Source organism: Sorex fumeus, unplaced genomic scaffold, assembly GCF_029834395.1.
Source record: "Sorex fumeus unplaced genomic scaffold, SorFum_2.1 ptg000041l, whole genome shotgun sequence".
Taxonomy (NCBI): domain Eukaryota; kingdom Metazoa; phylum Chordata; class Mammalia; order Eulipotyphla; family Soricidae; genus Sorex; species Sorex fumeus.
The window spans coordinates 7,714,764-7,741,924 of NW_026606098.1; the positions used below are offsets into that span (position 1 = coordinate 7,714,764).

General features: G+C 59.2%; 3 protein-coding genes across 3 annotated transcripts; 1 reads left to right on the top strand and 2 right to left on the bottom strand.

The window, feature by feature from the left end:
* Window positions 1–9,382: 9,382 nt before the first annotated feature.
* On the top strand, window positions 9,383–10,908 carry B3GNT3 (UDP-GlcNAc:betaGal beta-1,3-N-acetylglucosaminyltransferase 3). Its single transcript, XM_056119796.1, has 2 exons — window positions 9,383–9,964; window positions 10,286–10,908. The coding sequence occupies exons 1-2, from the start codon at window positions 9,383–9,385 to the stop codon at window positions 10,835–10,837; spliced, it is 1,134 nt and encodes a 377-aa protein (XP_055975771.1). The 3' UTR covers window positions 10,838–10,908.
* A 1,976-nt stretch (window positions 10,909–12,884) lies between these two features.
* On the bottom strand, window positions 12,885–13,795 carry INSL3 (insulin like 3). The gene is made up of 2 exons (XM_056119675.1): window positions 13,609–13,795; window positions 12,885–13,054 (listed from the first exon to the last, which is right to left on the bottom strand). Exons 1-2 carry the CDS (start codon window positions 13,793–13,795, stop codon window positions 12,885–12,887), a joined length of 357 nt encoding a protein of 118 aa, XP_055975650.1.
* Window positions 13,796–16,224: 2,429 nt separating this feature from the next.
* JAK3 (Janus kinase 3) lies at window positions 16,225–26,849 on the bottom strand. The gene is made up of 23 exons (XM_056119766.1): window positions 26,666–26,849; window positions 26,161–26,284; window positions 25,891–26,002; window positions 25,638–25,783; window positions 25,218–25,512; window positions 24,057–24,179; window positions 23,826–23,983; window positions 23,583–23,694; window positions 23,206–23,392; window positions 22,472–22,599; window positions 22,184–22,315; window positions 21,579–21,663; window positions 20,803–20,930; window positions 20,059–20,191; window positions 19,831–19,982; window positions 19,599–19,749; window positions 19,133–19,266; window positions 18,806–18,998; window positions 17,988–18,112; window positions 17,563–17,735; window positions 17,036–17,153; window positions 16,718–16,828; window positions 16,225–16,353 (listed from the first exon to the last, which is right to left on the bottom strand). Exons 1-23 carry the CDS (start codon window positions 26,847–26,849, stop codon window positions 16,246–16,248), a joined length of 3,312 nt encoding a protein of 1,103 aa, XP_055975741.1. The 3' UTR covers window positions 16,225–16,245.
* Between the last annotated feature and the right edge of the window lie 312 nt (window positions 26,850–27,161).

A 27,161-nucleotide genomic window follows, 5' to 3' on the forward strand; every position in this document is an offset into this window, starting at 1 on the left:
TGGGGAAGCAGAGCACAAAGAAGAGGTTACAGATAAACATAGGAGTGGGAGTGTCTCGGGAGCACTGTGATAAGTGTTACTCAGTAAGCCTGCGCTCCCTGTGGCCAGAGACAGGACAAACCAATGTGAAATCTAAAATGTTTGGAGCTATATTCCAACATCTCCCCCCTTTCTGTTTATGAAACACCAAAGATCATAATAGTTCTGATGGATCATGGACTCAGTATCGGCCAGTCTTTCCCAAAAGAGGCAGGACCCTATAACCAATAGAATGAACATGATCAATAAGGCCGTACCAGCATTGCCAATAGCGTGGGTAATGCTTTGCCACCAGGACCTTGGGTCAAGGCCCCGTAATGCATCCGCAATACCCTGGGCTAAGTTTTCATCCTGAACTCAAACTTCGTAAACACTCGACCAATCTCATTCTGAAGGGCGAGAGTATCTAGAGACATATTTCCCTTCAGATCTTGCAAATGGTACCTAATTTTGTTCCAAGTATGATGGAACCCATTATATCTATGGGGGATGACACAGAAAGAGGAACTATTCTAGTCTCATTTGTTGCTCCGAGATACCAACCCGCCCCTGGGCCTGGAGTAGCGCTTGTTGTAGTGTCCAGTAGCTGCTCAACGTCATGGCTGACTGTAGCCTGCATTGCCCAGAGGTGGTGAGAGTCGTTTTGCCACGTTTTGATGAAATCGTGCGTCTAGATCGAGGTTTGGAGGGCTGTTCCCGCAACAGCGGCAGTAGTGGTCACAGCAGTGAGTCTCAGGAGAGCTACAGGCAGGAGTCCAGGGAATCATCAGGAACGCACGAGCAGTTGTGTCACGACTTCCGTCACAAGTCCTTCAGCAGAAGGGCATTGCCATTCTCTGGCGTTAGGAAAATTATACTGTGGGAAGAACCTTGGACTGAGAGGGAAGAATTGAGACAGGTGAATAATGCACAATCACGACAAGAAATGCTTTTTGGGTTTATTTATATATTTTTTTTTGCTTTTTGGGTCACACCTGGTGATGCACAGGGGTTACTCCTGGCTCTGCACTCAGGAATTATTCCTGGCAGTGCTCAGGGGACCATATGGAACACTGGGAATCGAACCCGGGTTGGCCGCCTGCAAGGCAAATGCCCTACCCACTGTGCTATCGCTCCAGCCCCAAGAAATTCTTTATTATTATTATTATTATTATTATTATTATTGGGGCCTGGAGCGATAGCACAGCGGTAGGGCATTTGCCTTGCACACAGCCAACATGGCCGACCCGAGTTTGATTCCTCCGCCCCTCTCGGAGAGCCCGGCAAGCTACTGAGAGTATTCGATATGCCAGACACAGTAACAACAAAGTCTCCAATGGAGACGTTACTGGGCCCGCTCGAGCAAATCGACGATCAACGGGAGGGCCTTTACCTTTATTATTATTAGTGAAACACCATGAGGTACAGTTGTAGATTTACAATTTTTTGTGCTTGGGTTTCGATTATACAATGATCAAATACCCATCCCTCCACCAGTGCCCATTTCCCACCACCACGGGTCCCAGTATCCCTCCCACCCCCATCCCCACTCTGCCTCTGTGGCAGGGCAATCCCTTGTGTTCTCTCTTTCCTTTTGGGTGTTGTGATCTGCAAAAGAGGCATTGAGTGGCAAACATGTTCAGTCCATAGTCTACTTTCGACATGCATCTCCCCTCCTGGGAGGATCCTCCAAACACCCGAAATTCTTTTTTTGATGGGGGTTAAAAGAGAGAGTACCTCGAGCAAACATAATGATGCTTGACGCATGCTTGCATGTGGAAAAAGGAGAATTATAACTGACATGACAAGTAAAAGTGAGCTGCTTAGAGCCACGCAAATATCCATCCGAATAGCAGCCAGGGCTTAAGGCCCCTTTCCATAGGTCAGTAAGTTTTGGATAGAGTATTCTACTACACATAGCTCGAGGGCGAGGGGGGGCGTATCCACCCCCTCATGTGCCATCCCAGCAGGATGTGGGTCTGGATATGAAGGCTGAGAGAGCTCAAAAGAGAAGTGACATGCTAACTGGCTGGTGGAGAAAATGACATTTAACATAATCAGGATCATCAGCACAGTCCGGGACGAACTCCCAGTCTACTAACTCGTAATCATCACGAGGAGAAAGTTTGCCTCGGGACAGCATTCCATCCACTCCCTAGACTGTATTTCCAATCTTTCAAGTATTTCCAACCTTTTGTAGAGGTAGATTCACAAACTGGAATGGGAGGTTGACCTCGAGAGGTTAAGTTAGTAGGTGTCACATCAATGGAAAGGACATGCGTAAAAGAAAAATCTTTCTGTGAGTCATCAGAGGTGGTATGTATCAGAGGCTTGGTGGGAATCCAAGACTGAGAGTGAAGAAGGAGGCACTCCAAAGCAAACAGGATCAAGGGAGTAGCCTAGAGAAAAATTAAAAGGTGTTCCTTCTTCATTCGATAACTGAGGCATGGGTGAATCCCAAGGGGAGGGTAAAAGGAAGGAATTATTAATCTAAAATACGGAGTCCTATCCACAACCTGTAAAAGAAAGGTACAAGGAATGTTCTTTTTTTTTTTTTTTGCTTGTTTTGCTTTTTGGCTCACACCCAGCGATGCTCAGGGGTTACTCCTGGCTCTGCACTCAGCAATTACCCCTGGCGGTGTTGGGGAACCACATGGGATGCCTGGAATTGAACTCAGGTTTGCTGCGTGCAAGACCAACACACTACCCACTATAAGGAATATATATCCGACCCCATAAAGAATGTTCTTAATGTGACCTCATGATATGTCAAAGGAGTTGGAGGCCTTTATCTTCTGCTGATCTGTAGGGATATTTTCTTTGGCAGATCCTTTGTCGCTGGAAATTCCTCCAGTTTCTTGACTTTCTTGGCTCTGCTTGAGGTAAATTTTAAAAGTTTAAAGAGAATAATGTCAAAGACAAGGAGTCAAATGGGGACATACCTCTTTTTTTAAATAACTATATCAAAGTCATAGATCCATAACTCATATTAGAATGAGGTCTGATATGAGTAATAAAACAGAGTCAGAGTGCTTTTGTAAAAGAACCTGTAGCCGCTGAAGCAGTTGTTGAACTTTAGCATTTGGGGCATTTATGGGGCATTTAGAAAAGCAGTCACAATGCCAGGGAACAGGCCAACAGCATAAGCTGAATCTGAGATGATGTTAGCAGGCCCTGGCACACGGGCAAGTGAAGAAACCCATGTGGCGAGTTACAGCCTTCATTGGAAGCTCTTTCCTGATATCAGAAATAACCTGCTTCATAACCATACACACATACACAGACAGAAGTATCCTGGTGACAATGCCTTCTGTCCCGCACCAGACTCAGTGTCTGTAATGGCTGAGTGACTGAGCACCCATGGATAAGGCGTCTCTGTGCCTCCTGGGCCAATAAGCAATGGCTGGGTGGGAGAATAACCACGTCCCCACTGGCCCTGAAGCCGTTTTCCCAGAGGTGGCATCTCATGAACTAGAAGTGGAAGTTCTTCTCCAAAAATAAAACTGTACCAGCCTGAGCCTTTGAATAGCTTTCCATGGAACTGGCACATCACCGTAGGTTCTGATAAAAAACCTGAGAGTCGGTTGTCCAGACTGAGTTTCTGGCAGATGATCTTGGGAATCAAGGCTAAGAACCTAGGGAAGGCTTTCTCCACCTCTGACCTGCCCTCATGACCTGCCTGAGGGCTCTCGGGGTAGCTGGACCCTTTTACACAAAGTTCTGCTAGGTTTGCCAGCACAAATTCACCAATAGACACAACTCTTTGATTCCAAAGTTTCTCACTTTTTGGGGGGGGGGCGCTGGAGTGATAGCACAGCAGTAGGGCATTTGCCTTGCCTGCAGCCAGCCCGGCCGAGCCGGGTTCAATTCCTCCACCCCTCTTGGAGAGCCCAGCAAGCTACCGAGAATATCTCGCCCACACAGCAAAGCCTGGCAAGCTACTTGTGAGGTATTCAATATGCCAAAACAGTAATAACCAGTCTCAAAATGGAGACGTTACTGGGCCCGCTCGAGCAAATCCATGAACAACGGGAGGACAGTGTTTGTTTTATTTTTATTTATTTTTTGTTTGTTTTTTGGTTCGCACCCAGCAATGTACAGGGGTTACTCCTGGCTCTGCATTCAAGAGTTGCTCCTGTGGTGCTTGGGGGGCCCATATGGGATGCTGGGAATCGAACCCGGGTTGTCCGCGTTCAGGACAAACACCCTAATGGTGTGCTGTCGCTCCAGCCCCCAGCTCCTCATTTTTGTCCTGGTTCAAAACCTGATGCCCATTAGGTACAGAACTCAGCTCCGCATATCCCATACTTGGGATAGCTTCTTGTTCCCTGAACTCAACACTTGTCAGTAAGCCTCTAGATGCTCTCCCTGAGGAATGGAGTCAGGGATCGGAGATGCCTTTTCCTTCGCTATCAGGAAATCCTCCATAGAACCATGAAAACCTGATGTGCTGATTGTAAGATTCACTTGAGCAAACTCCCTTTCTTCCTGGGGGTTCAAATCTCGTCTCTTTCCACCAGAATTTAATCTGTAGGGACTCTGGGTGGGAGAGATAGGAACCGTATCAGGGCAGGGGATATCCAAGGCAGCGCTCCCTGCCATGGCTGGTTGCAGTGAACTACTGACCGGAAGTCTGAAACTTTACACTGGGGAGAAGGGCAGCAGCTGGGAACGCCTCCCTGGTTTAACGGAGGCTGGGGTTGGCCCCCTTGCTGGCTTCCCGAGATTGAGTTATTTGTAGCATCAAATCTGACACTGTAGTTCCTAGACCAGTGGTTCCCTCTCTTACTGAGGACAAAGCCCGGGTGGTGCTTTCCAAGAAGCAGGCCTGGGAGTTCCTGCAATTCCTTTGAAAGATTTCCTGCAATTAAAACATTTATTCCTACGATTGAAACATTTGCTCAGATCTTGCCTCTGTACTGCATATGTGTCTGATGTTTAATTGAACCGACATTTCGGCACACCTTCAGATGCCCCTTTTATGACCTCCTTCTCCTTAATGGGGCACAGAATGACCTGGTAATCCTCATAAGCATTTTCAAAGGCCAAATACTCCTGAGTTTCCTTACCCTTAACCTACCTTTCAATGGCTTCCATCAACCTCCCTGTGAAGTCTGCATACAGTTCTGAGGCACCCTGAATAATCTTTGTATAGCTTCCCTTAAATTCAGCATCCGTATCAATCTTCTCCCAGGCCCACAGGGCGACCTCACAGACATGAGCAAAAACAGCTCGGGGGAGGAGAGTCAGAAGCAAGAGAGCTCGGGCTCCAGAGATCCAGAGTCAGAGCGAGAGGGGCTCAAGCTTGAGAGAAAGAACAGCCATCCTGATCCAGGCACACATAGGGCTCAAGAGCACCGAACGCAGTCGGTGAGAAAGAGCTACCCAGGGAGCCCGTGAACACACAACCTTCGGCGAGATAAGATTTTACAGGGGAGTACTGCTAGTATTCTTTTTTTTTCTTTTTGTGTCACACCCAGTGATGCTCAGGGGTTACTCCTGGCTCTGCACTCAGGAATTACTCCTGGCGGTGCTCGGGGACCATATGGGATGCTGGGAATCGAACCCAGCATGCATGCAGGGCAAACGCCGTACCCGCTGTGCAGCCCAGAGTCCGGCTAGTATTCTAAATCACAACACCACAGAATCCTGTTCTCCCACTCGCTTTCTAAAGTGGGTGTCCACCAGACGCTGTCTTTACCTTTATGTGCATGTGTGGTTCAGCCTGGTGCTTCAGGCCCACCCAAGAAGACAAATGTGTATTACAAAAACAAATACAGAGCCCTTGGTTCTCTCTCTCTCTCTCTCTCTCTCTCTCTCTCTCTCGCCGCCTGTGTTCGGTGGTCTCACGCAGCTTCCCCCACACAGGACAGCCGATGGCAATGGGCAGACAATGGAGGAAATGAGGGCCAGGCTGGTTGGTCTCAACTGCAGTTTATTCCAGTCTCATCTCCATTCTCTTCTGAATCTCCTTCCCCTTAACTCTTTTTCTCCTCTCCTCACCACCTCTTACAGCCTTAATTTATATCCTGAATTGTGAGGGGTTGGGGTAGCAATTACACATTGGTATAGTGGTACAATCAGCAGTTGTAAAGTCCATCCCTGGGGGAAGCTTCTCCTAGGACAGATTCTCACCCAGCAAGATGACCCCCCTAAGGGCCAAATACCATCCATGGGCGTGTCTCTCCTTAGTTGAACAACCATATAAACATTCACCTTAATTCTGCTCCTTAATGAAATTAATCATTTTTTATGGACACAGTAAGAGACTAAGTTTATAGGATGGCTCTCCTGGGGCCATCTTGCTATGGACCTCAGACTACAGTGCTCAGGCCAGATTAGTCTTTCCTGACCCTATTACTTTTTGGATCATGACAGAATTTGTCCATGACCATGCTCTTAACTTATAGTTAAGTATTATGGCGCTTTGGCCTGGCCCATTTCAATGCCAGGGTAGCTCACAGCTTGCCCTGGATCCATCTAGTTTCTCGTCAGGACCCTGCTTTTGGGATGCTAGGAACTAAGGGCAACTGAGGCTTAAGTCGAGAAACCAGATGCCTCAGAGTGAATATTATTTGGAGCCAATTAACTCCCAAGTTACAAAAACACAACATTAACTGTCTTCCTGTGTCTATACAAAAAGGACATTGCTCTAAAGTAAACTACACAAAGGACGTAAGAAGAGAAGAGCAATATTTCACTTACAAATACAAATCCAGTGTCCTTAGAAGGATGTGACCTTACAATCTGATTAGGGGATATAGGTGATTGATGGGTTGGGGTAGCAGAGCACAAAGAGGTTACAGATAAACACAGAGGAATAGGAGTGCCTCAGGAGCACTGTGTTACCAATGAGTATTACCTACACTCCCTGCGGCCAGGGACAAAGGACAAACAAGTGTAAAACTTAAAATGTTTAGAGCTATATCCCAGCACCGGGCCTGCCCCATGAGAATCGGACTCCCTGCTGATCTCGGGGCTCCAGGGTCCCACACCACATGAGTTCACAGCTGCACCCCAAGATGACGTTTGCCTCTCAGACCTGTGCTGTGGGTTCTCGGGGGCTTCCCTGGGGCCTTTGCAAATGATTCCCACCCCTATCATCCCACCAACCCACTGTCAACCTCCAACCCCACCTCCCCACCCTCATGCCCATCTCTCCAGGTCACTGCCAGCAGGCTCGTTCGGGGAGTGACACGTCCCCTTACACCCTCTGCCCCAAGGCCCTCCCTGGGGTGCCCGGTCAAGTATTGGCTGGAAGGAGGAGTGAGGATTCTGAGTCAGCACCTTCTGTGGCTCTGCGCCTGCGTGTGTCCTGCTCCCGGGTTCCTCATCATTTTGGAGGGTGTTTGGTTTGGGGCCACGCCAGCAGCACTCAGAGCTGACGCCCAGCTCACAGCTCAGGGGTCCGTGTGTGGTGAGCGGGGACTGTGGCAGGAAGAGCAGATGCCTTCCCATCTGCTGGCATCCGCCTGACTGAGTCTGGTTGGCAAGGGCACCGCGGAGGGAGCTCAGGGGAAAACTCTTGCCTGCAGTGTGCCAGGCCCTGGGTTTGATCCCCCATGCCACCTGCTATCACCCCTTCCAAACAGAATTAGGGCCCAGGAGAGAGACAGCAGCGGGGAAGCTTTCAGTTCAGCACACAACTGACCTGGGTTCGATCCCCAGCACCCACGGAGGGTCCCCTGAGCCCGATCAGGAGTGATCCCTGAGCACAGAGCCAAGAGTCAGCCATGAGCACGACCAGTGTGGCCCCCAGAAGAACAATACTAATTAGCTTTGGCTTGGAGAGATGGCCCAAGAGCCAAGCACTCACCCTTCATCCCAGTGAGCTTGGTTCGAGTCCCGGGCACCACACATCGCCCCCCAAGAGTGTTCTCGGGGTAAGTCCTGAACAGGGAGGCAGGACTGGCCCTGCTCTTTGGCTCCCGCAGAGACCTTCCCTCTGGGAGGGGCGGTCGCCCGGAGCACTGGGCCTGGAATGCTGGCAGAGGGAGCCCCTTGGGGGTCACAGTTCCCAGGGTCAGTTGCAGCGCAGAAAGGCTGAGCTTCTCCCCAAGGCCACACAACAGAACCGGGGGCAGGGAACAGGGTGCTGCATAGTGATGGGCAGGAGGAAGCCAAAGAAACAGTGTGGGAGGGGGGGTGGGCGTGTCTTTGATAAACAGGAAGCTTCACTCTTCCTGGTTCCGGACAGGGCTGCGCGGGGGCCAGGGGCCTTCCTGAACCCACAGGCGCCCTGACTCTGCAGGGGAGCTCCAAGACACCCCATGCTAGCAGGACAGCCCACGGAGGCTGGCGGTGAGTACCCCAGGTCACTGTCACGGCCCAGGGCCAGATGCTGAGGCACTGTCCACATGCCTGATGTTGGGGTGGCTCAGAGCTGAGATTCGGGGATCTGTAGGGCACCCTGTTGAGGTCAAGACCAAAGGAAGGGGGGAATCTTTAGATGGGGATGGCACTGGGGCTGGAGCTCGGAAGGGTGAACAAGAGTTTGCGAGAGGGGCCGGCGTGATGGCACGGCGGGGAGGGCGTTTGCCTTGCATGCAGACAACCTGGGTTCAGTCCCGGGCGCCCCACATGGTCCCCCAGCCCCGGCAAAGTGATCCCTGAGCCAGGATCAGCCCTGAGCATCGTTGGGTGTGGCCCCAAAGCCAACCAGAACACTTTGCCAGAGGAACACCCTGGATTTTCTTTTCTCCCACTCACTCAAGCGCTCCTACCTGCTGTGTGTCTGCCGCGTGCAGGAGATGTTGGGGACCCGGAAATGGGGAGGCTGGGTGAGCCTCAGGCACCCTCCGAGGCCAGGTGGGGCCAGGCTCAGGGTGGCCGGCGGGCGGGGACATGGCCCTGAGAATGGGCCATTAGACACCGTCTGAAGGGGGAGCGGAAGCTTCCAAGAAAGGTCCCCTGGGGGTGGTGCCCACTGAGCTCTGAGGGGTCTGTGGGGACCCTGAATCTGGCAGTGACTCAGGTAGCCACCGGGGGCTGGAGGAGGAGGCAGTAAGGGCTGCCTGCTCCCTCTGGCACCACCTCGGACCCCATTGTGCCTTTTGCTTTTTGGGTTTGGGGCCATATCCGGCAGTGCTCATGGCTGGTTCTGAACTCTGTGCTCAGGAATCACTTGCAGAGAGGTCCTAGGGGCCCCATGTGGTGCAGAGACCCGAACCCTGGTCAGCTGTGTACAGGCAAACGCTGTAATACCATCATAGCTCTCTGGACCCAGGAACGTTATTGCTGGGGTTAGGTGGGGTGCTCAGGCCTCACTCCTAGGGGGGTTCCGGGTGTGGCCGTCTGTTTCTCGGGACCCTCAGTGCCAGCTGTTCTTTGCAGGAGTGTCCGGGGCTGTCCGAAGGCCAGCAAGATGCGCTGTCCGAGGCTTCAGCGGACCGAGGTGATCCTGGCAGTGGCCCTGGTGACTGTCACCCTCCTGCTACTCTGCAGCCTGCACCAAGCGCCCTTGACCTGTGTGACGGGAGGGGAGTTGCAGCGCAGGGACGTGGACCTGCGGCTGCCCGAGGCAGGGCCGCCCCCGGCCTTGGGGTCCTCGCCCCCGCCCTGCCTCGCCAACCTGTCCATGGCAGCGCTGCCCAACTTCACGACGCTGCCTGCCCAGGTGCGGGACTTCCTGCTACACCGCCACTGTCGGGCCTTCCGCCTGCTGCAGGCGCCCGCGCCCACCAAGTGCCAGCCGGCGCCCTTCCTGCTCCTGGCCATCAAGTCGTCGCCCGCCAACTACGAGCGGCGCGAGGTGCTGCGGCGCACGTGGGGGCGCGAGCGCATGGTGCGGGGGGTGCCCCTGCGCCGCGTCTTCCTGCTGGGCACTGAGCGCGACCCGCACGAGGCCCGCAAGGTGGACCAGCTGCTGGCCCTGGAGGCCCGCGCCCACGGCGACATCTTGCAGTGGGACTTCCACGACACCTTCTTCAACCTGACGCTCAAGCAGGTAGGGGCCGGGGATGGCGTGGGCGGGCGGGCGCTTCACCCTCCTGTGCCCTGATGGGGTCCTGTTCCCTGGTGGGGATAGAAACGATGCTGGTGCCCCTCGCCCGTTCCTGGGGACCGATGGGGGTCGTGTGTCCCCCGCACTGCCTTCCCCAGGGCTCCTCTCACGGAGCACATGAGCCACACCCTGCCATGTCAGGAGGGACCCAGGGGTGCTGGCCGGCCCCCGCCCCCATGCCCCTCCCCAGACCTGGCAGGCCAGCCGTGCCCGTGGCCGCGGGTCGTTGAGGACGGCGTCCCCTCACGCCCCGCGCCCCCGCAGGTCCTCTTCCTGGAGTGGCAGAACACACAGTGCCCCCTGGCCAGCTTCCAGTTCAACGGGGACGACGACGTCTTCGCTCACACGGACAACATGGTGGCGTTCCTGCAGGGCCATGACCCCGACCGCCACCTCTTCGCGGGGCACCTCATCCAGAACGTGGGGCCCATCCGGGTGCCCTGGAGCAAGTACTACGTGCCGCGGGAGGTGACGGCGGAAGAGCGGTACCCGCCCTACTGCGGCGGCGGTGGCTTCCTGCTGTCGCGCTTCACGGCCGCCGCGCTGCTCCGCGCCGCAAGCGCCCTGCAGCTCTTCCCCATCGACGACGTCTTCATGGGCATGTGCCTGCAGCACGAGGGGCTGCTGCCTACCTCGCACTCGGGCATCCGCACGGCCGGCGTGCACTCGCCCACCCGCAGACGCTCCTCCTTTGACCCCTGCTTCTACCGTCACCTGCTGCTGGTGCACCGCTTCCTGCCCTACGAGATGCTTCTCATGTGGGAGGCGCTAAACCAGCCGCTCCCGGACTGTGGCAGGAAGGTGCGCATTGACTGAGGGGCCACCGCCGCACCCTCCGACCCCAGAAGCGGAGGTCCTGTCCTGCGCGGACCGGGCACCAGTGTTGGGGAGAGTTGGAGGAGGCGTGGGGCCAGCCAGCAAACTCCTACTCATCCTTCAAAACCCACCTCGTGCTGTGCCCACAGTAATCTTGGCTGGAGGGGCCCTGGTGCTTGCTCCGACACCCCTGCTCCAGGCAGGAGCACTTTCCTGGGGAGGTTTTTCTGTTTATTTTCTTGTTGGTTATTTGGGGGGGAGGGTTGGGGACCACACCCAGGGGTGCTCAGGGCTTAATTCTGACTCCTGGCTCTGTGCTCAGGGGTCACCCCTGGTGTGGCTTAGAGGACCCTGAGCAGTGTGGTCTGTGCTGTCTCTCCAGCCCCAGAGAGCAGGTTTGTTTTTCTTGGGGCACTGGCATGCACCCCGGAGCCTCACGCCAGGTGGGCCAGTGCTCAGGGGCCAGCTGCTGCCACACTGGACCCCCTAAATTCAGGGTCCCACACTGCCCCCTTCTCACCAGTGACTTTGTGGTGCTTTGTCTGACAGATTCTTGGGACCCAGCCCCACACCCCCGCCCCAACCATCGACCTTTCACGAGCTACTGGGCCACCAGCTGCTGATGCCAAATTTTTTTGTGTGTTTTTGAGGACCCCACCTGGCCACGCTCAGGGCTGCTTAGCTGCTCTGAACTTGAGGATCACTCCCAGTGGTACTCAGGGCAAAACCCACAGTCCTTGAACCCGGGTCTCCCCATGTAATGCTGGGCACATCGAACCATCCCCATGCTGGCTGGGTCCCCTACCCCCCAACACCTGCCAGCAACCAGCCCCATCCTGGGCGTGTGGCACTCCAGGTCCTTGGGGCATCATGCAGTCCCGGGATCAAGCCTGGGGCCTCAGGTGCTGCCCAGTGCTGGACAGTGGGACTCACCCCAGGAATGCCAGAATGATGCCCCTCCCCCATTCTGCCCAGAGAAGGGGGGTTCAGGTTCTAGAGCACCTCTAGAACTCTCAGCGCCCAAGACCTGCCCTCATTTGTGCAATTTTCAGATTGGAGAGTTCTGTGTCGGCTGGTGCCCCCCATCTTGCCGCCTGCTGGCAGGTGTGTATGTGGAACTTAAACTTGGGGTGCAGACGAGGCCTCCACGTCTGGAAATACAACTGTGAATTCCTAAAGGGTTTAATTTTTAAGTGCCTGGTGCATTCCACGCTAGAAAGTCTCATTTCCAGGAATCCCCCGAGAGGACGTGTCTTGGGGGTGTGGGGGCAGGGGCTGGTCCCGCCCTGTGTGCCCCAGCTTAGGCACTGCCCTCCAGGAAACTGGGCCCTGTTTGGGTGTCTCCAGTGGGGCTGGTAAGCCTGTGTGAGAGGCAGGGCTTCCAGCAAGGGAGAGCTGAGGGGTGCAGTGTCTTGCCCACGGAGCCTTGAGGGTGACCCATTTTTGTGAGTGTGTGGGGGAGGGGCTGGCCTCATGCCCCACCGGTGGTCATGATGTCGGGGGGGGGGGCTGGGAATGGCACTGGGGCATGTGTCCACCCAGAGCCCCTCGGCTGCACAGTGGGCTGCCCACAGTTAGCCTGTGCCCACTGCAGTCACAAGGACCCACGATGGGGGGCAGGTGCACATTGGCTCTGATTGGCTGCGTCTTCTGGTGGGCCCTATCACTCAATCCCAAGTCAGAGAGAAGGGAGGATACTGTGGAGAATGGCCACCATGGGCCACCAAGTGTCCATTTTATGTGGACGCTTGTGGGCATCCATTGGAGAAAAGAGGACTGCACCCTACACCCCTGCTGGCCTGACCTTGGCCTGACCTTGGCCAGCAGCCCCTTCTGCCCCCTGCCACTGCCTTGAATTATTCCCCCTGTGAGTGCTGCCCCAGGCTAGACGCTCCCACTGCCCCCAGGGGCCAGTGAGACGGCAGAGGGTCCCCCTCGCCCCCAAGCGCTGCCTGGTGTGACCCCCAAACCCAGTTCTCCCACCAAGAAAAGAAAGCTCTGAATTCTGCACAGGTTTATGAACTCTGAAGGGAGGGGGTTGGGGGGGTCAGCGCGGACACAGGGCCAGCAGGCCGCGGCGGGCACACCCGTGAAGGCAGCAGTGCTGGGCGGGGTTGAGGGCAGCGGCCCGGCCTCGGCGGCCCCGAGGCACCAACATGTCCCCATCGGCCACCAGCTCCTGGAGGTGTCGCCGCTCCAGCCACTGCAGCAGCTCCCCTGGGCACAAAGCAAGATTCAGAACGGGGCTCCCGGAAGCAGCCCCAGAGCTGAGAACACTGACCACTTCCCCCCCACAAACGGACCACTGGACCACGTGATGGAGAAGGGGTGTTTTTCATCCCAGCTTGCCGCTGGAACCCCAAGATGCGTCCACGCGTGCCTGCTCCCACGGAGACACCCCACTGCCGGCTGGTCACGACCCCCCCCCAATGCTGGGTCCGCCCCGGGGCCCTCAGCCTGGAGGCACCTGCCGGGCTGCAGCGCGGCCCCACCCCATGCGGGGACCCGGGGGAGGCTCCAGGACCGTCATTTTATTCTTCTCTTTCGGATTTTTGGGCCACACCCAGCAGAGCTCAGGGGCGCTCCCGGTAGGCTCCGGGGACCCTGTGCGGTGCCAGGGACGGGCCGACCCTGCCCGCGCTCCCCACGCCCCGCCTGGCAGCGGGTCCGAGCAGCCGAGAAGCTGAGGCCACGCGGCCCCGCGGGCTCCCCGCGACCCGCGCGTCCTGGTGCCGCCCTGCCCGCCCGCCTGCCCGCCCTCGCCGACTCACGGTCGCCGCCCGCCGCCGCGGACCGCGCCTCCTCGGGGGACCAGCGCGGACCCCCACACGCGCGCACCAACGCCCGCACCAGGCGGTGCCCGCAGAGCCTCTCGGGCGCGTCCGGGCCGGGCGCGGGGCCCAGGGCCAGAGCGACGCCCAGCAGCGCCAGCGCCCAGGGCAGCGCGCGGGGGTCCATGGCAGCGAGGATGCCTCCGCCCGCGCCCCCTTTATAGCGCGGGGCCGCCCAGCTGCAGGCCTTGGAGGGGCGCACCGCGTTCCCAGGCCCGGCCTGAGGTCGAGGGCGCGCTCAGGGCCAGGGTCCCCGCCTCCCGCAGCCCAGGGCCTTGGCGCCGATGGCACCGCTGAGGCCAGAGGTGAAATGGACACGGATAAACCAAGCAACCCGAGTGTAGACGGGCCCGTTCGAGGGCCCCCCTGCCCGGCACCTGGCCACCCCGTAGGCTTCCCTGGGCACCGTCGGGGGTGGCCCCAAGCAAAGCAACAACGAAGGTGCTGGTGGAAGAATGGCCAGCCGAAGGCCATGGACGCTGACCATGGGCCGGGGAAGGGGACGGACTGGGCAGGGCACTGGACAGTGGAAGAGGAGGTGGGCACTTGGTGGAGGGGGTGGCATGGGATGCTTCACTCCTGACGCCGTACGGTTGACAGCATTGTAAGTCTGGTGTCTAAAATTAAAAAAAAAAAATAGGGGCTGGAGCAATAGCACAGCAGGTAGGGCATTTGCCTTGCCTGCAGCGGACCCAGGTTCAATTCCCAGCATCCCATATGGTCCCCCAAGCACCGCCAGGAGTAATTGCAGAGTGCATGAGTGCATGAGCCAGGAGTAACCACTGAGCATCGCCGGGTGTGACCCAAAAAGCAAAAAAACAAAGAAAAGAAAAGGGGCCAGAGGACAGGACAGGGGTGAGGGCCCATAGAGTCCCCCAAGGCTTTCAAGAGTGATCCCTGATCACAGAGCTAGGAGTTAGTCCTGAGCACCAACAGGGGTGGCCCCAAAATGAACAAAAGACAAATTTAAAGGCTGGTTTGGGGGCTGGAGCGATAGCACAGCGGTAGGGCGTTTGCCTTGCACTCAGCCAATATGGCCGACCCCAGTTCAATTCCTCCGACCCTCTCGAGAGTGGGTCAAGCCCTGCCCCGGCCGCACCCGTGAGGTATTCAATATGCCAAACACAGTAACAACAAGTCTCACGGTGGAGACGTTGGGCCCGCTAGAGCAAATCAATGAACAACGGCAGGACCGTTGGGGGTCCCAGTCCTCGTTGTACAGAACCCCCCACCTTCCAGCCCTGACCTCTGAGCCCTGCACACCCCCCAACTGCGCAGAGGGCCCCTCACCCCGCCCCACTGCGCATAGCCGCATAGCCGGGCCCCAGCCTTGCCCTCTGAACTCTGCGCATCACACCCCTACTGCGCACACCCCCCTCCCCCCACATGCTGAGCCTCAGCCTTGCCCTCTGAGGCCTGCGCACCCCCACGCCCACTGCGCAGATCCCACCCACCCACCCACCCCCGCCCCCGCCCCCGCTGCTCAGAGCTGGGCCCTAGCCTTGCCCTCTGAACCCACCAAGAATTTCTAATCAGCAGGCCCCGGCAAGGAGCCAAGGGCAGCAGCTGTTCCCCAGAGGTGCTCCAAGGCCCCCCGCTCCCCGCCCCCACCCGCCTCGAGGTGCCCAGGGTGCCCCCAGAGGGGCCTCTGCCCCGGCTGCACTCACATTCCTGAGTCATTTCCCCAGACAGTCACAGCCCATTTTCTCCACCAGAGTCTTTATTCGCACAAACACATCCAAAGCCCCCCAGGGCCCAGCCCAACCCTGGAGCCCCCAGACTGGAGGAGAGGGAAGGGTACCCCCTCCTCCCGGGGCCAGTGCTGCGGAAGCTGCAGGGTGCGGGGAGCCAGGTGAGAGCAGGTGTCTGGGGGAGCTGGAGAAGCAGTGGGAAGGACAGACCCCCTGAGGCCCCCTGTGCCCTGGAAGCCTCTGTGTTGAGCAGAGGGGTTTTGTTGTGGCCGCCAGGTGGACCAGCCACTAGCCCAGAGCCCTGGCAAACGAGCATGGATCTAAGCTCCAAATTCTCCACATGCCGCTCCCGGCCACGCGGCCTCGGCTCACAGCACTTGCCCTTGGGTTGGTTAATTTAGGGGGAGGGGGCCCACAGCCGCGCTCAGAACTGACTCCTGGCTCTGTGCTCAGGATTCACTCCTGGTGGTGTTCCGGGGACTCTACGGGGTGCGAGGGATGGAACCCGGGTTGGCTGCATGCACGGTGAGCACCCTCCCCCCACTCCTCTGCTGTTGCTCCTTTGGGACAGAAGGGGACCCGAGCCTGGGGACATGGGGTCCCCTGCTCTGAGAGGACAGTCTAGACGGACACTGGGTGCCCAACACCCAGTCTTCTATCCAAGTCCAGACACCGGGGAGTGACTACTGCTCTACCGGGCAGGGGTGCCCCCAAGAAAAAGCTGCTTCATTTGTCCTGCAGGGCTTCCCTTGGAGCAGGGGTCCAGAGGGGGCAGCTGCCTGCCCGAGGTCACACAGCACCCCCAGACCAGAGTCCCTGGGCCTGTGTATGGGAGATGGGGAAGGGAAGGGCGGGGTGTCTCCTGGGAGGGTCCATGCAGAAGGGACTAGCCCAGGGCTCCGCTTCGCAGCGCCTCCAGCTGGGGGCCCAAGGCACTGAAGGATGGCCGGTCCTGCGGGCTGTCCGCCCAGCACCTCTTCATGACCTCGTGAACCTGGGGAGGAGCACAGTCTCCATCAGTGTCAGCACCCCTGCTGCAGGCCTCCTGGAGGCCCAATGCCACTGCTGACCCTCCCAGTCGCCCTGCACTCAGTGCTTGGACACCAGGGAGGTGGCATCAGGCCTGTCCTGGGGCTTCCCCAGCACATGGCCTTGGGGACTGCTCTCTCCTTGATGAACACGGCCACACCCTGGGCCCCTTTCCTGCGGGGAGTTACAGACCCCCACACCAGGAGATGCTGCCTCTGCCCATTTTGGGAAAACTGAGGCTCTGAAGGGTTGTTGACTGGCCCTGGGCTTCAGAGCCTGCCCAGTGCAAGTGGGCAAACTGGGAAACTGAGGCAGGCCCTCCAGGTCACCTCTACTGGGCAAGCAGGAGGTGCAGGCAGTCGCTGGCCTTCAGCCAGGAGCTCCAGGAGCCGGCAGAGGGCAGGGACGTCTCGCTCACACCCAGTCATCCGCAGGAACTCCTGGAGAAGGGGACACCGTGAGGAGCAGGGAAGATGGAGGGGGGTCTGGGGGATAGGTGATAGGCGGAAGGCTTCCACTGCAGTCCCCTACCTGGGGTCACAGACGCCCCACCCGGTGAGCAAACACAGGAGGTGGGCGGGAGGTGGGTGAGGCCAGGCCTGGCGGGGTGGGGGGACAGGGAGCTTGGGCTGGGGGAGGCGACTCACGGCCGAGGGGCTGCAGCTCTTGTCACCATAGGTAAAGAGCTCGTACAGGACCACCCCGAAACTCCACACGTCGGACTGGCGCGAGAAAACGTTGTCTGACAGGGACTCAGGGGCGTACCTGGGCGACAGGGAGCACTCGCGTGGGGCAGAGGACGGGGAGGTGGAGGGCTCGATGGGGGTTGAGGGGTCAGGCCCCCCCCCCGCCCGTGTTTCCCTGAACCAGGTGATGGCACAGGACTGTGCCCCAAGGAGCTGGGGTCAGGGCAGAGCTGTGGCTGCGGGGTATTCCCAGGGATGGGGTGGGACGGGGCAGACGGTGGGCGTGGTCTGGGCGGGCTAAGGTGTTGTGTGGGGGCGGGGCTAAGGAGAGGCCAGCCGTGTGGAGGGCGGGGCTAAGGCGGAGCCAAAGGGAGAAGCCGGGAAGCACGGGCAGGGCGGGGTTAAGGCACGGCCACTGCTCCCAGGAAGCCAGGAAGGCGCGGGGGGCGGGGCTAGGTTGTGAACGGGATGCATGCGGCGGATCCCACCAGAAGATGGGGCTCTGGCCGGGCTCCTGGACCACGTAGTAGTCCTTGTCAAGGGGCAGCAGTTTAGCGAGGCCGAAGTCTGCGATCTTGACATGCGTCTCACTCTCCACCAGGATGTTCCTGGCAGCCAGGTCACGGTGTACGCAGCGACGGGCGCCCAGGTACTCCATGCCCTGCAAGCGGGTTGGCGGGGAGGGGGGCTCCGTGGGAAGCCTGGGCCCCAGCCCGAACCGTGCCCGCAACCCCACCCCAAACCATTGTGCGCTCCGCTGCTGACCATTGTTGGCCCTAACTCGCTCCATGTTTCTGCCCTGCGCTGGGCCCAGACTTCAGCCGTCAGCCTGCCCCATGAGTCCACCCAGACCCGGGTGTGAGGCCCAGCCAGCTTAGGCCCCCAGGGCTCCCCTTGAAGGCTCACGTCGCACCTTGCAGATCTGCGAGGCGTAGAGCAGAAGACGGCTGGCGTCCAGGCGTGAGCGGTGGCGCTGGAGAAAGTCCCGCAGGCAGCCACTGGGCATGTACTCCATAACCAGCCGCAGGCTCTGACGGCCTGGGAGTTGTGGGGAGGGGGGGGGGTCAGCATCTGACCGGACGCTGGTTCCTCCCCCTCTGCAGTGTCCCTCCAGGCCGTGTGTGGTAAAGTGGGAACAGTTGCAATTCCACCCATCACTAATACATCACCTGAGCCCTGAATCACGCCAAGCCCTCTTCCTCCCACCTGTCAAGGAACCCCATTCATAGGGCATCTCCCAGGTTTGTGTTTCTGTAATTGTGAAAACAGCCACCCCACCTGGGTGAGGTGGGGCTGGGAATTTGGAATCTGCATTGCAAGGAGGGGTGTGAGTTGGGTCTGGAAGCCTATTGGACAAACCCACTTCCTCCAAGGTCAGCAGTACACAGCTTCCTTTAAGCCCATTTTGTAAGGGGCTTGAGCGAGGGGGTGATAGGACAGCGAGGGAGGCGCTGGACTTCTACACAACTGACCTGAGTTGGATCCCCAGTATCCCATGGGTCCCCCAGCCCCTCCAGGAGTCTTGGCGCAGAGCCAGGAATCAGCCTTAAGCATCGCCGGGAGTGGCCCCACCCAAAAAAATGAAAAAAATGAAACCCGTTTTGCAGGCAGGGAAGTGAATACCCAGGGAAGCTGAGACACCTGTCCAGATCAGCCCGGTGGGGCTGGCACCTGTGGCTCAGGTGAGCCCGGGGAAGCAGCGCCCCCTGGTGGTGAGCGCCCGGGGCTAACCTGGGCCGTAGCTGACACCGCGGTACTTGACGATGAAGTCGCTGTGCAGGGCTTTGAGGATCTGGATCTCCCGCTGGAAATCACGCTGCTGCTCGGGCTCGCTGTGCTGCAGCAGCTGCTTCACCGCCACCAGCGCGCCTGTGTTGTCGCCCAGCGGGTCGTAACGGCACAGCTCCACGCTGCCAAAGTTGCCCTGGCAGGGGCCCCACGACAGTAGAGTGTGGATATGCTGGCCGTGCACGCGGCCTGCCTGGGTTCCAGCGGACCCCGATCCCTGCCAGGGGTGGTGATCCCAGAGCGCAGCTCCCCTGGATGAGGGTGCCTCACCTTGCCCAGCTGAGAGATGTACTTGAGGTGCCTCTCCTGGAAGATGGTGGGGTCCTGGCAGAGCTGGGCGCCGCTCCACAGTGCGTCCCGAGGTGTCAGGGCACCGGGGCTGGGGTCCGAGAGGAGCTCATAATCTGGGGGGCAGGAGGGGGAAAGTGGATAGGAGCTGACTGTGGCCGCCACTTGCACTCTCACTCTCTCTGTGCGTGGTGAGAGGCAATTTGGGAGAATGAGTAGAAGACTCTGGGCAAAGGCACACCCCCTGTGCAGGGCACAACCAGAGCAATGGCCCATGGTGGTGAGACAGTAAGTATGTCCAGACTCCGCTGGACTAGCTGGAAGAGGACAGTCCTCTCCGCAGGCACCTGTCGGCCTGCTCGTCACAGCAGCCAACTGTGGTGTGCATTGCAGGTGAGGGCGCACTAGCTGGAGCCCTCGAAGGTCTGGTGGCATCACACGCGGGCACCTGAGGTGATGAGGCTGTTGAGGTCCCGGATGATGGCGCGGAACGAGGGCCTGAGGTGGGGCTCGTAGGTCATGCACTGCTGGACGAGCTCGGCCAGCTCCGTCCACTTGGGGGTGGGCAGCTGCTGCCGTCGTTGGTAAAACTGGAGTTTCTGAGGGTGCGAGGGGGACACATCAGCCACAGGTACCCTCTAGGGGACCCCGCGGGCCCCTCCTCCCCGCCCCTGTCTGACCTGGGCAGGATCCAGGGTGCTGACAGGCATCGTGATTCCGCTCAGCACCTCCCAGACAGTGGCCCCGAATCCCCATTTGTCTGCTTCCAAGCCAAGCGTTCGGGCCTCCTGGAGACACTCGGGGGCCACCCAGGGGATCCTGTCTGTGAGCACTGGGGGAAGGAGGGGATCAGAGAGCCACCTCCGGGTCCCACGAGACACCCCTCTGCCCTCACCCTTCATTCTTACTCTCTAGGCTCAGCACAGCAGGGCTGACACCAGGGTCACTCAATTTGATGAATGGGGGGCTCCCATCAGACCCCTCTCGAGCCAGCAGCACCTTCCGGGCTGAGACATTGCCATGGGGGAGGCCTTTATCCTCCTAGGTGGGCAGGACACAGCCAGAGGTCAGAAGAGTTTGATGAATGAATGCTCTCACTGGTGAACTCCTATACATCCCTCAAAGCCCATGGGCACTGCTCAAGCCATACATTAGCATCATGCCTAGACTCTTCCACCACTGTGCTGACCTGAGTTTCTTCCAGCACCAGCCCGCTCACCATGACTGGCTCCTTCGGGATTGTTTGTAGGTCCTCAGCCTGGCCTTCAAGGCCATTTGAGATTCAGCTTTTGCTCACTTTTCCCATTGGCTTCTTTCTCCACAACCCCACCTTGTTCTCCTGTCACACAAACTGCCTGGCGCATCCCCGGGCACGTGGCACTTCACCCACCAAGCCGACGCACTCTCTTCCCTCCACTGACTAGCCGTCCTTCCCCTCTGCTCTTGATAAACTCCTACCCAGCCTTCAAGGCCCCAGCATCCATGTTCCCACGCACTTCCTCCAATCCCTGACATCCATGGGGGCCCAGCTGTTCCCTGCTGCCCTGGTCTCCAGTGTTCCTCTTGCCCTTCCTTCTGTCCACACCACAGAGCCCTCTCACAGTGGCCCCTCTGCCCAGTGGACAGAGATGGAGGCGCGGAAGGGCACTCACCAGATAGTTAAGGGCATAGGCCAGCTGCTTGATCACCTGGAGCTTCCAGCTGGCCGGCACCAGGGGACCACACTTCTGCAGATAGGTGTCCAGTGCCCCCGGACGTACGAATTCCTGCACCATGATACCTGGATATCATGGGGGCAGCAAGGGGCAGACTCAGACCCTGGCAGCGCCCTCAGCTCCACCCTTGGGGGCATCTGGCTTCTACCTGGAACCTCCCTTTTCCTTTTCTTCTCCTAATTTCTCCTCCCGGAGTCCAGAATCACTGCCTGATGCCCCACCCCCTGCCCCAGGGATGTGCCAGGCAACTTGTGTGACAGGAGAACAAGGTGGGGTTGTGGAGAGAGACGCAAAGAGGAAAAGTGAGCAAAAGCTGGATGAGCAGCTTCTTGCCCTTCACTGCACCACCCCATCATCCAGCTGTGATTGGCACCTGATCCTGCCGCATATCTAACAACAGGATCGAGCCTAAAGCACGTGGGGCCCCTGCCAGGGTAGGCTCTAGCTTGGTACTATTGGTGCCGCCACAAAGGGCTCCGGTGGGCGGGCGTGGTTTGGTGGGGGCGGATTAACGGGAGGTATGATCTCTGTGGGCAGCCCCCGCGGGTGGGACCGATGGGAGGCGTGGTCTGTGTAGGCGGGGTGGTGGGGCGGGACCAATGGGAGGCGTGGCATGTGGGGGCGGGGCTGGATTTAGCAGGTGGGCGTGGTCTGGGTGGGCGGGACGGGGAGCCCTGGTTTTGGTGGGAGGAACTGTGGGCGGGGCAGCTCACTGTCTCCAGCCATGCACACGCCGTGAAGAAGCACCAGATGCTGGTAGGACACTTGGCTCATGAGGCTCGCAGCTTCCAGGAACGACTGCCGGAGGGAAGTTGGAGGCAGGAGTGAGGGGAGGGGAGGTAGGGGAGGTGCAGATCCTCCCAGTGAGGGTAAGACCAATGCTGCCCAAGCATCTACCTCTGGAGCTCAGTGATACTGAGGGCTGGGAGCCAGCTCGTCTGCTGGGATCCAGCCCTGCCTGAAGCTGGAGCCATCCCGTGATGACCTCTCTGCCCAGCCTTGGAGCCCACCCGTGATCAGAGTCCATGGCAGGAGGCAGAACCTTCTACACCTGACCTGGTGGCCCTCATACAGCAGACGATTCGGGGTTTGAGGAGATTTTAAGCCTCCCCCAGGGGACCAGCTGAGGGTCCACATCCTCCTGCCCCCAGCCCTCGAGCCTTTGTGAGCCCCTGTGTCGAGGGCTCCCTCACACCTGAACCTCATGTCTGAACCCCCCCACCCAGTTCCCGCTCTGGAGTGGCTGTCACCACAGGCTCAGCTCCTCTGATCTCTTGGCCTGTCCCCGCACTGCCCTCTGGGCCACCCGGCTTCTCACCTCCATGCAGCTCTTGTGCTTGGCATCCATCACTTTCAGCAGCACCTCAGTATCCCGGGCCTCCCCATCCACCACCTCGTGCCGATGACCCCGGTAAATCTTGGTGAAGGACCCGTGACCCAGGTTCTCATGCTGGAGGGTGAAGGAGCAGCAAGAGAGCCCAGTAAGGGGCCCCCTGCCAGGACCCTGGCCCCAGGGCGAGACTGGAGGCACAGAGAGCGGGGTCTTATGCATGGGAGTCTGCGTTCACCCCGAGAAGGCCCCTCCTCGTTTCCCTGGGTACCTTACCCACTCCAGGCTCTGGGCGGGGATCTTGTGGAAGGTCATCTGACTCAGCTGGCACTGGACTTGGGGGTAGACGGGGGGCGATGCAGACAGACTGCAGTCGCTTCGCACCACGATCAGGTTCGTCCTTTCTAAGGAAAAAGGGGGTCAGGGATCAAAGGTCAGAAGTAAAAGGTCCTTCAAGATGGGCTTCCAGAGCTGAGAGCTGAGGAAGAAGGGACCAGGACACAGGACGAGGAGACTCAGGGAGTGCCGGCAGGTTGGGGGAGGTATGTAGCCATAGGAAAGCCCCATCTCCTGATGTGGGCACAGACCCAACCCGCCGGTGGAATTTGCTGGGTGTGAAATTGGTCCCAGAAAGAAGCAAAATCCAAAAAAAAAACAAAGCAAAATCCAGCAGGAAAGGCCGGGTAGTCAGGAGACAGCACCCGCCTGAGTTCACCCTGGCACCACCCTGAAGCTCTGCTGTGTGGAGGCCGCAGGGCCACCATAACCCTGGTAGGAACCGCAACCCAAATGCCATGAGCACTGCAGCCAGGTGTGTGAGCGCCACCATGGCCACCGCAAAGAGAAGGAGGAGCGAGACAGAGGGACAAAGACAACAGGTGTGAGGTGTGACTGCCTGCGGCCATCTCCAGCCTGCGCTGGGAAATCACTTCTTCCCTAAACCATCCTGACCTGCAGTTCCTGCCGCTTGCCACGCGGGCACAGTGACAGGCCCGAGAAGCCAGGCTCACCTTTGGATCTGGGGGCGCAGCAGGAGGTAAGGCTCAACGCCACACCATCCGCGTGCAGACCACCCTCCTTGCAGGCTGCCAGAAGCATGCGGAGACTGCTGTGGGGGCGGCCCAGGCCAGCCAGGGAGAAGCTGCCTTTGGGGTCGCACCGGATGAGGCACCCCTTGTAATCAGGGCCCAAGGGGGTCTGCAAAGAGAGGTGTGCCCTGAGATGGAGCAGACAGCAGCCTCCCCTCTCAGTCCCTCTGAGCCTTTACATAAGCTGTTCCCCACACTGGAAATGCCTTTCCCTCCTCTTCTGCATTTCTCAGCTCAAATGCCACCTCCTCCAGAAAGCCCGCCATCCCCGTTTGGCCCTTTGTGGCTGCTGGACCAACCTGAACACAGATTGTGAGGAGGAAACTGTTAAAATCCTGAGGGCTTCGGCGCAGAACATAGGAGCCAGGGAGGGAGCCCTCAGCCTTGAGTTTGTTGATGGCAAAGTCCAGGCTGTGGGGGAAAGTGGGGGCCTATGGTAGGGGTTGAACAAGATCCAGCCAGCTGGTGTCCATCCCCCAGAGAGCGCCAGGGGTCAGAGAGGGAACTGACCCCCCATCTCACTAAGCCTGGGGCACACTTACGTGATAGGCCCATGGCACTGCTCTGCTATGTCGTCCAGCAGCCGTGGCGGTGCCACCTCCTTGCAGAAGTAGTGGCGAGAGTCGGTGGTCAGCCGGAAGTAACCATCCACCAGTGAGAGGAAGGACAAGGCCTCGGGCAGCCCCGGGAACTCAGCCTCCTGTGGGAATCCCCTGGTAAGCGCCCCTCGACCAAGGCCTGCTCCCCGCACCCCTCGGGGTGTGGGCACGCACCAGGATCTGGCTGTCCGTCCTTGTGATGGTGACCAGGCGCTGCTCCCCAGCCTGGCCCGCGCGAGAGGCCTGCTTAACACTAATGTCCACGATTTCTGGAAAGTCACAGAAGGGCTGGAGCGCCTGGCAGAAGGGCAAGGGTCAGGCTGGGTCCCAAGTGCCCAGGAGCCCCCCTGGGACCCCCGAGCCCCTGAGTCCTGTTCTTAGCTCCTCCCTTCACAGCCCCTGTCCCTCCCCTTTATCACCTCCAGGCCCCGCCCCATTGGCCCCCACGCCCCACTCCCATTCGTGAGGCTGCCCCCAGCCCCTCCCTCTCACGGCTATCTCAGCAAGGAGTCCTGAGGCTCCCTAGACTTCAAGGAGCCTTACCCCCACCCAACAACTTCTCTGTCCGATCCTGACCCCTTGCTGAGCCCCACCTCTCATTTGCCTGCCCCTTAGAGCTGCCACACTGCCCCGCCCCCCCATCGGCCCCTCCCCTACAGTCCCACCTGTATTTTCTTTCTTGCCTCATTTACCCACTCACCACTGGCCGTGCCCCCCACAGCTCTGCCCAGTCTGCCCCCTTCGCTCGTCTCGGACCCCGCCCCTTTCATCTTCACGCCCATTTGTCTTTTTCTGGCCTTGTCCTGCCCTGCCAGAGTCCCACCCACCCGCCTGCTCTCCCTCCCGGTACCCTGCCCTTATCCTGTGGTGTTTGGTTCCACCCTTCAGATTCCCACCCACTGCCTTTCAGAGACACACCCACTCCCCTGCCCCGCCCTCTGCCCTCAATAGCCCCCCACCCACTCACTGACTGCCCACCACGCCCACCTATGGGCATCACCATCACTACCACACCTACTCAGCTTCACCACCAAGGCCCCGCCCACTCCATGACAGCACATGCTGGGCCATCACTATAAGATTTCATCGCCAGATCCCGCCCACTCCGTGACCCCGCCCACCACGGTACCACCCATTCGCAGACTTCACCACCAGACCCCGCCCACCCCGTGACTCCGCTCACCACGGTACCGCCCACTCACAGACTTCATCACCAGGCCCCGCCCACTCGGTGACCCTGCCCACCTCGCGCCCCAACTCAGCTGTGGGTCTGTGCCCCTGTTGCTCCCCTCACCCCGCCTCCTCCACTGGCCAGTGCCCACACCCTGTGCGCACCTCCTGCCCTCCAGGGCTCCAGGCAATGCCGCTGGCCCCAGCCACCTGGAGCAGCCCCACTGCAGTCTGGCCCCCAGTGGCCCCGGGGAGGCCCACGCAGAAGGTCTCTGCAACTCGGGTCAGGTCCAGCCGCTCCAGGTCCATGATGTACTTGGCCATGAGCGAGTGTCTGTCAGCCCTGCAGGCCACGACGCGGCGCAGGGCCTGGCGCACGGTCCTGCGGATGCGCTTGCGCGTCACGAAGCTCAGGCTCTGAATCAGCTCCCGCAGCCCAGGGGGCAGGCAGGTCTTGTAGCTGCGGGGGCGGCAGTCTCAGTGCAGGGTTGGGGGGGACAGGGGCGTGGGGGTGGACGTGCCAGGGCTAGGGGCATCTGAGCTCTCTAGGGAAGAGGCTGGACACCATCTCCTGGGAGCCCTCACCTGACCGTCTTCAGCAGGTCCCGGGGCTGCTGGGCCCGCTGGCGCGCCATCTGGGCGAGGTCCAGCACCGCCAAGCTGAGGCACTCGCCCTGCTCCTTGAGGCTGATGCCCACGGGGAGTCGGCCACTCACCAGGTCTGCGCGGTGCTGGGGACTCAGACTGACCTTGAGCACAGCTGCCCTGGTGTCCTCCGCCCCCTCCTGTCCCCTGAGTCCTGCCCCCACCCGCCCGGGCAGCCCCTACAGCCCCACACCTGGGCAAAGATGTGCTCCAGCACCGCCAGGTCCAGCACGCCGCTGGCCAGCTCCTTCCGCAGCCCGAAGCGGTGGCACTTATCCAGGCCATACCAGTTGGGGAAGTAAAATCTGGAAGGGGAGCCTGGACTAGGGCGGGGCCACTGGGAGGTGACTTCAGAGAGCCCCGTGTGACCCGGGGCACTGCCCACCCTCTCTGTTCCCTGCTTCCTCCACGCGGAGCCCACAGATCACATCACGGCATTGAATGGGGCGCACCCTCGGCTCACCGCAGCCTGTAGAGCAGGACTTGGGTGCCGGCATCATCCACCGAGAAGATGTGGCTGGGAGGGAACCACAAGGACAGATCCTCCGTGGCCAGAGCGAAGAGGGGGTGGTACACGGGCAAGATGCCTGCGGAGACACCAAGTCTTCCCTGGGTCTACCCCACCCCACCAGGCAGGCTCACGCCCTCTCCCATATGCTCACATGCTCGCTCAGGAAGTGAGTCGGCCCTGTGCCTGTCTGGAGCTCAGTTCTTTCCCACAAGCACCTTCTGCTTCCAGAGAGAGCCAGCACTGGCCCCATGCATCATGACACCACCTTTTCTCACCTTTCCCCCAGGCACCCACCACTTTACCAAACTCCTGCTCATCCCTCAAAACCCCAGCTCCCATGACAGCTCTACTGGGCCCAACCCCAGTCTGTCCACCCCAAGTCTGTCCACCATTCCAGGCCCAACCCAAGTCTGTCCACCACTCCTCCTACTGGCCCAGCTCCCAGAGGACCCCTCACCGCTAGCCTCGGCTGCAATCACACACAGCTCCTCTGCCGAGTGTTCCCCAAAGGAGAAGGACAGACGCCTGGGAGGCCCAGGTCCCCGCGAGGGCAGCAGCACTTGCAGGGCACCAGCCTCAGAGGAAGACAGGCTGCAGGAGCGCTGTGGGAGCAGGGGGATCTCCTCGCTGGGCGGGGCCATGCCTAGCGCTGGGGAGGGGGACAGAGGGAAGAAGGTAGGTGGGGAGGAAGTTGGGGTGGAGCACCCACCTTCCCACCCTGAGTTTGTGAGTCCCCAAGCTGGCATTTGGGTGCCCGAGGCCAAGCCCTCGGGTTGTCTGCACCCCCAGGAAGAGCAATCCAGCCCAGATGTGCAGGCATGCACGCACACACATGAGCACATGCACATAGGTACACACATGTATGCACATGCACACAAACACATGTACATGCGTACATGTGCACATGCATGCAACATGCACACACGCATGCATTTATACATGCACACACGTGC